Source organism: Drosophila simulans, chromosome 3L (assembly GCF_016746395.2).
Source record: "Drosophila simulans strain w501 chromosome 3L, Prin_Dsim_3.1, whole genome shotgun sequence".
In the NCBI taxonomy this organism is placed as follows: domain Eukaryota; kingdom Metazoa; phylum Arthropoda; class Insecta; order Diptera; family Drosophilidae; genus Drosophila; species Drosophila simulans.
Window position 1 is genome coordinate 11,453,218 of NC_052522.2, and position 10,844 is coordinate 11,464,061.

General features: G+C 44.3%; 1 protein-coding gene across 1 annotated transcript in view; it reads right to left on the reverse strand.

Annotated features, from left to right (window-relative positions):
* Positions 1 to 10,011, reverse strand: part of LOC6737693 (F-box/LRR-repeat protein 16) — a 30,030-nt gene extending 20,019 nt beyond the window's left edge. Inside the window, exons 1-2 of the mRNA XM_016169758.3 lie at positions 9,603 to 10,011; positions 3,983 to 5,381 (exon numbers count right to left, since the gene is read on the reverse strand). Coding sequence (XP_016031461.1) covers positions 3,983 to 5,197 — 1,215 coding nt within the window. The 5' untranslated portion in view covers positions 5,198 to 5,381; positions 9,603 to 10,011. The remainder of the gene's footprint in view (positions 1 to 3,982; positions 5,382 to 9,602) is intronic.
* Positions 10,012 to 10,844: the final 833 nt, after the last annotated feature.

Genomic DNA, 10,844 nt, shown 5'->3' on the forward strand with positions numbered 1-10,844 from the left:
AAAATGAATCCATTCGACATTCGCCAGGGATTCATTTACTTTCGCAGCGAGAAGAGCAAATGAAATTCAGGGCAAAAGGTTGGTAAACAACATTAAAGATTTAGTTATAGATTTCTGATTTATAATATTTTTTTGCATAGGAATGTTGTGACAAATGCACTAAGATATCCATATTATCCCTTCACTATCCTAATCCTAATCGCATCTGATGTTCCAATTAGTGACCAGCGAAACATGACATAAGTGAAGGACATGGGGATCCAACTCATTAGCGAATTAAATGGTCTAATTACGAATGTGTTGAATATACGTACATACATGTCTAGTAATTGGATTCTGTACATCGGTTAACTTGGCCAACAATCAGCAAAAGGAAGCCCGACAACAAGGAAGCCAAGCCTTTTGGCATGACTTCATTATGGCTGGTAAATGTTCGCTTGTTGTTTAGATTTCACCGCCAACCATTTTCCGCATTTCGTTTTTATGGACAATTGTGGAACTTTTTTCCCCTTGGCTTGTTCAAACCGAACAGCACAATACACGTAGCCGTAGCCATGGGAAACTTTTTTCGGTACCATGTGTTGGTCTCGTCGGGCAGGAGGAGTCAAAATCGATAGGAAAAGTCAGCCACGCAAAGGAGAGTTCCACATAGAAATGCTAATGGAAGCACACACACACATGCCAGGATGTGTGACTATTTAGCCGGAAAAAGTTTTCCCGTGTTTTCGCCTCGCTTTCTGAGGTTTTTTCGCTGAAACGATGACAATTTATGAGTGGTCAAAGTGAGGGAAAATATATTCGTTTGCCAGACTTTTAAATTACGAATTTAACTGCTTACATAAAATATAATGTATTATGCACTAAATTATATTAAGTAGTGAAGTACCTCCTGCTTTTTTAATAACTTGATTCTGTTCAATTTTATTCCTAGCAAATAGCTGCTTGCTGGCTTATATAATCCCTCAAACGAGAGATGCATTTTAAATAAATTAATAAATTTAATACTGCAACTGCTGGTGAAGAGGAATACGCATTTAAATAGCCAGAGGTGGCAGAGCGTAGCCTAAGTTTCTGGGTCAATGGGGTTGGGTTCAACGAGCTCCGCTCCGGACTCACTTGTAAAATCCCCCCTTTGAAAAGTCTGGAGTGACAACTTTGGAGCGGCAATGCGGAAATCGCATATATACACTATATTTGCACTCGCCCGAGGCGACTGCAGTGCATTTCCGATTAAATATGTATGGGAATGCAGGAAAGTCGCCGCATTTCCGCCGCTCATTCAGCAGCAGTAACTAGCATTAATTTAGCGCGTTGCATGTTCGTTCGCTTTTCCTGGAAATTCAGTGTGCAAAGGGGGGTGCAAATTCCATATGGGCACTTGCCATACACCTGCCGCAGAGTCCCCAAGGTCAAATTCCTGAGCCCATTGCGGTTGATCCTTTCGCATCATGGCCAAATCCAACTTGTCCCCAGTGTGTCATTGTTGTTGACACTGCCAGCGACAACAATTTGCAATCAAACCATTTGTTGGCGCTTCCTGGGCACCCACACATACACATCCACATAAATACACACACACGCACACATGCGAAAATTTTAGACCCTGGCAATGGAACTAGGCTCATAAACATGACATGCACTCGCACTGGATTAATTCTGACATCAGCACTCCGACGTATGACGTATGCGCAGCAGGGTGGACCTTATTGGTCGCAACTTAACCCTAAGTCACTACAACTCTTCTATTTAAAGGGTACTCATTTCTAGAAGCAAGATATCTTAGGAGCTAAGAAAGATTTGGATGTTGCAGCTAGACAATATTACCCATACGCAATGTTGGCTTTTATATTTAACCAATTTAGAAATTGATACATACAGGAAGCATAAACAACATGAAAGTACAATCTAATATAAAACACTCATGTGTTGCTGTTAGATAAATTAAAATAGTAAATTACAAATATTACTACCAAGTAAATATTTCCGCATATGATAGTGAGGATCACCCTAGCAATCAAACAAGCTGAAAATCAAAGGCACTGAATTGTGGGGAAAAGTGATGCAGTCAACCCAATGGGTGTGTGACTGACTGAGCTGACAGGACCGCAAATTCATGTAGAACGTTCCTTCATAAAGGACTTGGCCACAGCCAGTTCACCAACGTTATCCACTTTACTGGCTCTGCTCGTGTGTATGTGTGTGTGTTCTCAGTATTTGTATTTGTGTTGTCTCAAATTCCAGTGTGTGTGTGTGTGTGTTTGTGTGGGCCATTTCCGGTGACCCATGCTGGGCCCCTGGTGGATTAGGTTGCCAGATTGCTCGGGATTGGTCCATGAAATGAATGGATTAGTTTGCCCAGGGCTCTCCCCAAAACAGTTGGCCATCAATTAAGCTGCCCACTTGTTCGTCCAAATTCGATTGGGGTTCCTCGGGATTATTGAGGCAGTCCGGCAAACCGAAAGAGATGAATACAAACCGAGTGGAATGACCAAGGATAAAATGATGGTTTGTTATGAATGAGAAGTGTGAATGAGATTGCTGCGGAAGGAATACCAATCTTGGTAAATACATATAACCAACTTACTTGTTATATTTTGTTCATATTAAGTGGCCACTTTAAATAGTTCTCACATCCAAAAATAAAGTTCCTAAATTGTAAACTTTTATAATAAATTCCGCAAAGATTTCACGCCTTCCTGCTTTTATTCTAATAAAATATGGAATTTTCTCCTGCCATTGGAGCGCAACTCATAAATGATTCACCTGGCGGCGCGTAGAAATTATGAATGCACAGTGAGTGTATTCGATTGAGCTACACTCGCACACATTTCGCACAAATTAGCGCAACTAAATAAAAGGCTAAATTAAATGAAATTTATGACGGAGCTTTGATGTGATTTGCATCTGAAATTGATCGCATCAATTCATTATGTGCCGGCCAGTCGAGTCGAGTGACAAAAGTGGAGGGTTTATTTCGGCAAAATTTCGCCAGCCGATGACACACTTTTCAGCTTTGACACGTTTCATTTCTCTGGCGCGCGGCACAAGTCCCGAAATAAAATGAAAATAGTTTTCATTTCAGCGCACAGATACGGATTCGTGTGCGAATCTGTATGATTTTATTTCGGATGTGCTTGTGGATGTGGCCCAAAAGCGGGACTGACCACTGTCAACTTGCCGCTGGCCAAAACTCGAAACGCCCACAGGCGAAAAATGCTCTTTTTCTCAGACATTTTCCGAACCCATCTCCGTCGGGGGTCCCAGAAAAAAAAAAACAAAAACCAAATCAAGTCGGATGTGGGTCCAAATGAAAGCCAGCTGAGCACCGAAAAGCAGAGATGCTGCAGAGCTGGGAGCAGTTGCCCTGGGATGGGATGCCCTTTGGGGCCAGATTTCCGGACATTGCCGTCTGCCCATGGGCCAAGTTGTCTTGCATTTTAAACAAATGACAGCCCATTATTCCAGCTTATGTGCAGACGGCAATTTTGTTTACACATACATACATAAGTAGTTGTATCTCAAGGGCGAAAAGATACGAAAGCCGTTTGCCAAACATTTTTTGGTCGGCTCTGGCTCACTTTTATCGGCGACATATCTTAATGAGTCTTTTGGGTTGAGATGAATAACCATTTTAAGGAGATATAATTACAACTTATTCTTTTATTAAGTTAATCTCTGTGCATCTAGGATTTTACAGAATTGATGGAGATTTAAGAGCAAATTTTAAATTGTTTTATGCTTGTAATAAAAGCCAGATTGCCAATGCAATTGGAAATTTCAAATAAATGAATGCGTTTCATTCGGAAATTGTAAAAATAATTCAAATTAAATTGGTCGCAGGTAAATTAAAGCCAAAAGATAAAAAAAATATAGTGAACTATTGAAATGCTTTTTTAATCCACAAACTATTTTAAGTTAACAATTACATAAAGAAATCGAAAAGCTAAAAGCTAAAGATATAAATATAAAGATTCAAGCTCACCTGCAGGTGGTCCAGCAGTGTCTCCAGTCCCCGGTCGCTGATGGAGGAGCAGCGCAGGCTGAGCGAGTGGACATGCTTGGAGGCGAGCGGGAAGGAGTGGACCACATCCAGGGCGTCCTCGTCGGAGGCGCCGACCAGTCCCAGGGCGTGGAATCCGCGCCGGATGAGCGAGTTGTAGAGCTTGCCGCGATCGCAGCCTGGCATTTGGCGCAGCTCGCGGCACTGCAGCGTGGGCAACAGGCCGCTCCAGTAGCGCGGACTGCGGTACAGTGTGTCCCGCCACTTGATGCACACCTGGGCGAGGATGCGCCGCTCGTAGGGGGAGAAGTACTGGAAGAAGCGGCTCAGAAAGCGGTCGTCGAGCATCAGCTGCTCGATGCTGTGGATAGGCGGCGGGTGGAGCTGGTGTTGCATGATCAGCGGCGATGCTGTGCTGATGCCCATACTGCCATACGGATGGTGCAGGTGAGGATTGGGCAGCTGTTTCCGCAGCTGCAGCGGTGTACCTCCAGCACTGGCCGCCGCCTTCTGGGCGGCCACCATGCCCATGGTGCTGAAGGTGGGCGAGCCGGGATTTACTCCGCCACCCGGTATGGTTATGTTCATCTGCTTGGCAATGGACTTCACTGTCGGCGTGGGCGGGGCACCCAGAGGCATGCCAGTGGGCGGGGCTGGACCCACCATCACATGGTGGTTGGAGTTGATCAGCGTGGACGCCTGCAGCTGGAGATGCTGCTGCTGCGACTGTTGCAGCTGCATGTGCTGCTGCTGCTGTTGCTGCTGCTGCAGGAGGTGGTGTGTGGAGTTCTGGACCTGCGACTGGCCACCTGGCATTGTGATACCGCCGGGACTGGGGCTGCTGCCCCGTGACGGTTTGTCCGGCGTCTGTGTAGGATTGGCGTTGCTGGCGGGCGAAGTGGCAGCGGTGGCAGCCGCTGAAGAGGTGTTGCTATTGGAGCTATTCGATCCTGAGTTAGAATTTGAGTTGCCACCGCCGCACAGGGCGTTCGTTACGCGCTCCATCACCGACGTCTTGCCGCTGGGCGCTGCCGGAGTGGGCGCAGCTCCGGCCGGGGATGCAGCATCGCCGGCGCCACCAGCACCACCGGACGAGCTGCTGTGATGGTGCTTCGAGCGCAGGCCCAGGCCATTGATCCGCTTCGACAACTCCGCAGATGCTCGCTCGACCACGCCCTGAGCCGAGATCGATGACATCGTGTGCTGGAACAGATTCACCTTGCCTCCCTGGGAAACGAAGCGCTCTGGAAAAGTGGAGTCCTTCGTCCTCTCCTCTCCGTCGTTTTTCAATCGCTTATGGTGTCGGCTTTGCTTATCCTTTACATCCCGTTTGCCCTGTGTATTGGTAACCTTTTTCCACCCGACAATTAGCGAGTTTCACCTGCAACGAGGCAACACGATACACAATGGGGTTAATTGGCTAGTTTCCGGTTGCAAAGGTGGCTCAGCAAAGAGATCTCAGAAAATATAAGGACTTAAGGATATTAATAGTATTGTTTCTATTTGAAGTAACATATAAATCTATGGTTTTCTGTAAAGTAAAGGGTATTTTTTGGTCTTCTACTTGTTAGCTTTTTAAGAATTTAAAAGCAGCAGTTTAAAAACCCCATGAAACATAGGCAGTCATTTCCGGCAAGAACCACAGGAATTACATGATTTGTGGGAAGTTGCCAACTGTGGTTTGTCACTCCCTGTCAATAGTTGCTCGAGTCTTGCCCCATGTGGCATACGCGAAACTTTCGCGTGGCTCCGCACGACATGACCAAATAAAAATGGAGGCCACAGCCGGACAGATTTATGGCCCACTTTCGTTGGGTTGGCGTGCAGGCCGTAACCTCCGACCTCGATTCTTCCATTTTTGCGACTTGTTGTGGCTGCAAAAAGTTCGCCGATAAGGCAAACAATATTCCAACTGCAAACTAACTAAGCCAAGGTAATCCGCCACCAGGTGCAATGCCTTTTGAGGCGCGATTACGGACCGGAAGTGCCTGGTCCCGCGACTTTTGGGCAGAGCCACTGGTCCCAAGGGGCTTGGCGGATTCACTAATGGATTATGGTCAGCATACTAAATAGTAACGTCCTTAGACTAAATCCCTACATTTGGCATGTTGCAAGTAATATGGATTTTCCACTCAACAAAAGAGGCAAATCACATTAATCTCTGTATCGATTTGGAAATCGATAGCCCATTGCTTTCATCCTCGAGCGCATAAATAAAAACTTAAATGGCCAATTAAGGGAGGCCATCGGGAAAGCTTTTCTTTGAGTTCGGCTTATCGAGAGGACACGTTGCCTCTTTGTGAAGAGGACCAATTTAATTGCCATAAATGCGCGGATTCGCCAGAGCTCAGTTCCGAATGAGGAACCTAAGCCTCAAGGTGAGCCTCCTCCGCCGAGGAGCGCTTATCGTCGGTGTCCGCCTCGCTGCATCAACATCCTTCATCCTTCGACGTCATCCTTGCCATTTAAGGGCTCTGCCCCAATCTTCGCAATCGTTTCTGCCTTTCCGTTTCGACGTGCGCCCAAACAAAAGGCAGTCATCTCGCCGCCCACATGGGCGTGGCAGAGACATTGACTGAGCTTTCTCTGTCATTTCCGGTTGGTTTAAATGCGGAATGCTTTGCCCAGCACTCTCAACTTGGATGAGAACTTCAACTTGCTGAGCAAATTACATTTAAATTTCATTTCATTTCATTCAATAAGTTATAAGATCTATGTAATAATATAGAAACGATTTTCATATATTCATATTCTCTAATTAATAGTAGGCTTAAATAAACTTTTCATATTGTTTTTAAGCTTGTTTTTAAGCTATTATAAGAGTATTCATCCTTTGGCTTGCCATTTCAAATGTGTCTGGTTTTTATTGTTGAGATTTGATTGTGCGACAAATGCAAATACAAATTTGGTGCTCGAAAGTTGGCATTACCCAAGCGGGCTTCCTCGGTCCTTCCGTCTGCTACAAGTTACACAATCCTCCTTGACTTTGCCAAAAGGACCCGAAAAAGGGGAAGTGGAAGTGGGCGGTCCTGGCGTATTCGGAATTGTGTTACTCGGAGTGGAAGCGAGTGTCCCGGTTGGGTGAAAATTGGCTTGATAATTTTACAAATCACTGTATATGTGCCTTCAGACCACACTTTTCTGCTTATGACTTGGCTAATTCAAGACAGATTTTAAGGCAGCACCAATTTAAGGGCATATGGTATAATTTGATTTGAATTATGATAAGGGATACTGCTCTCTGGCGTCATTTATCATAATTAAAACTTTCATTGCTGATGACTATCTATACATTTATAGTAACTTAAGTCTCTCAAGGAGATCCTTTGACTGAAAACCCTATTGCCCTTATTATATCAACTGTATCTAGCTAGTCGCTAAACTAATAAACAGTTTACCTGGCCTTAGTTGTCCCCAAATTGTTTAAATTAACCGAGCTTTCAAGAGCAATTTGGCGCACAGGTGCAGAGCCACATCTTTGCCCTGCCCTAAAATGTTTAATTACAAGCTAAGTAATTTGATTAATATTCCGGAAAGTGCATTTTCCCACACAGTGCCCCGCCCACCTCCTGCGACATGAAACTACATTTTGGAGAAACTTTGGCTGTTTCGAGCGAACGACGAGCAAATGTGTTGCATACTGCGAGGCGCACTTGCAGCTATGGTAGAAAAAAACTTATATTTGTGCTTCGAAAGGAAAAATAAATTCTGATGTAAATAACTATTGCATTTAGGCAAAAAGTTATGGATTTTATTTTAAGATAATTGTTTTAGATAAACAAAATAAATAAATTTATATTAAAGCAGAGATATATTGTTTGTAATCCCAAATAAATTGGTGCAATGTATCTACCTAAACATACAATCAAATCTTGTTAAATAAAATCATAACCCCTCCATTTTTTCGCTCTGTGTAGTAGTTAATATGGGTCTTTTTCCAGAGTATGCTCAAGTGCTTGGGGGTGGTGTTGTTTGCCTGCCAGTGTATTTCATTTTTGTGTGCCCTCCGCCTCGTGCGCATTTTCCGCAGCTTGGCTCCATGTCTATTTTTGGAGTTGGTTTGAGTTCGAGTCCGAGTTCGCGTGCTTATTGGATTTTCCACCAGCCGCCCGCCACCGACCACGCCCCCGCCTGTGTTCCGCCCTGCGCCCGTGTCCAGAGCCTGCTCCACATTGCCATAATGCACTCCGCTCCGCCTTCGCCCGAATCCGGGCTTCCAGGGTCCGGGTGGAGAGTCCGTATCCGTAAGCCTGCGTGCTGCCTGGGCAGCAGTATCGATTTTCGCCCCATGCTTTTCCCCGTGCTCTCTCTCCATTCTGCGCTGAAAACAAAACAAAGCACGGAGGAGACGGAAAGGAAATAGTAACCCACCCGAATAGCGAATGTCAATATTTTGCCACCGCATCCCGCTCAAGTTCAGTGTTGTACCATCCCATCAGCTGGGAAATCGTGAAAATGTGTAACAAGAATGGAGCGAACAAAACACGGGAAATGCGAAAATGTTGCACGTACATATATATGTATATGTATATGTTTGGGGGCTAAAGTTCTTCGGAATAATTGTCGCAGCAACGGACGGACCCTTGGGATTTGGGATGGGACAACCATTAAATAATTACGACAATGTTCTTTCGTAACTGGCAGATTTCTACTTCGATTTTAGCTTCTTTCTTGGAAAAAGTTGCAGCTATTTAAAATATTTTTTAGACAAAGTTTCAAACATTTATATTCCAAATCAACCTACAACATTTGTAGGTATAACTAACTAGACAAAATATTAAATATTTTTATGAATATTAAATATTTTTATGAATTTATGCTATTAATAAATTTGTTTGCATATTTTGGAGTATGCTCAAATTGGTTGCACATGAACTAACTGAGCGACGCTTTTGGTATGCCACGTATTTTCGAACTGCTTTCGATTGCAAATGATTTATTCCGATGGCATATCGGTAAATGCCCCTCCACTTGCCACTTCGTTGCCATGCAAATTGAACTGGCTTATCCCAATCCCCAGGTCATCTCAATCCCAATCTCAATCCCAATCCCAATCCCAAACCGAATCCCAGCCACGACTGGATTCCCCACAACTTGTATCCGTACGTCAGTGTTCGTTTCTGGGTCACACTGCAACTTTGACCTGATTTGTGGAGTAGGCCGTCTATATACACATCGACTATATGCACTATATAGCATACAAAAGCTAGTGATAGTTGATAGTTTTTCCAGATATCGAGCGTTATGCAAAGAGGAGTTCACAAAGGGAATCTGCAAATCAATGAGCTCAATTAAGCGCTGGTGCGAGGACGCGCCAGGATGTCTAAGACCATTATTGCGATTATGCCGATGGGCGGCGGTTAGTGGGTGGTATGACATCACAGACGAGTGGGCGGTGGTGGGTGAGGGGTGGCGCCACCCCCTGGGGGCGGTTAGCGACCGGCTCTCTATCTTTCGAGGGTGAGCCGCGCAAGAGGGTGAAACTGGCCAACAACGGTTCACGTGCAGCCCACAAAAATGATGCACTAAGTCCAGTAATCTTATAAATTCGGTATATTTTTTAAACACATTCAAATCATTCAAGAGGGCTTTGAAAACCAACCTTCTCCTTGCTCGATTCTTTATATAATGCTTGAACTCTGCGTCTCATACAATAAAAATCAATTTGGCAAAAGTTGCGGCGCCGCGTTTTCCCAATTTTCCTTTGTGTTTTTTATCGTGGCTCTTCCTTTTGCGTTCCGTATTCGCACACAAAAACACCGAAAGAAAACACACACGCGAACGGAAAAACGAAAGCCGCAAGAAAGTCCGCCGTCTCGCAGACAGCGAAGGAAACTGCAGTAAAACGTCGGGAAAGAAAAAACACAAGTTTTTTATTTGCACGCTTTTGTCGCCTGTAATTGTTGTGGCCGCCGTTGGAAAATTGTCGAGCGGAAAAGCGTGGAAAACGAGCGTTAGCGCGCACGACTCAAAATTCAAACTGCAGGCGGATGCCACCAGCGAAAGTGGGAAAGCCTGTTTCTGTTTTCCCCGCAACCAAAGAGAGAGAGAGAGAGCGAGAGCCTGCGCACTGTCCGCTGCTCTCTCCCTCGCGCGCGGAAAAGCTTTTCCCATGGACGTAGTGATTTAGGGGATCCATTGCTTCCTTTTCGGAAAAGCGTACAAGCACTTTTGGCCTACTCCCCTGGCTGTGTCCACTTTTCTCGCTGAGTCTGCGCCCTGCCCTCCGCTGCAAGGTAAACAAGCTCAGGTGGAGTTTCCGCGGAGTAGTTTCCCACCCTTCGAGCGACTGGGCTTTTCCGAGCCATTCAGGCAACTCTGCAGGCTGGACGCCCGTGGGTGTTCACGTGCTGCAGTTGGCACTGTAAACATTTTAAGAGTTTCATTTAATATTTACTAAATATTAAGAATACTAAATACTAGAAACTAAATTATATTAAGATAAACCATCTTGCAAATATCTGAAGATTTGCAACTGTAAAGATTAAGATACAATAAGTATATACATATGTATTTAAAAAACCTTTTTTAAGAATTTTAGTTTGGAAGAGCGACAAAAATTCAACATAAGACAATAAATGCAAAATTTATAGGTTTATATTTAGTTTTAATACTTTAAATGCTAATTTGATCATTAGTTTCCTATGAATCCATCAAAGAAAGAATCTTTTTGATAGGTTTTCTAGTTAAACACGAGTTTTTCTTTGAAAAAGTGATTTCTTTGGAAACTCATTCATCGTGTCCCATAAATTTGCCTACATTCTGTCTGTTGAATTGGCATTTGTAAACATGGAGCAGCTGATTCGGACTTAGCATTGTGCGTCCAATTATATCCATGACATTC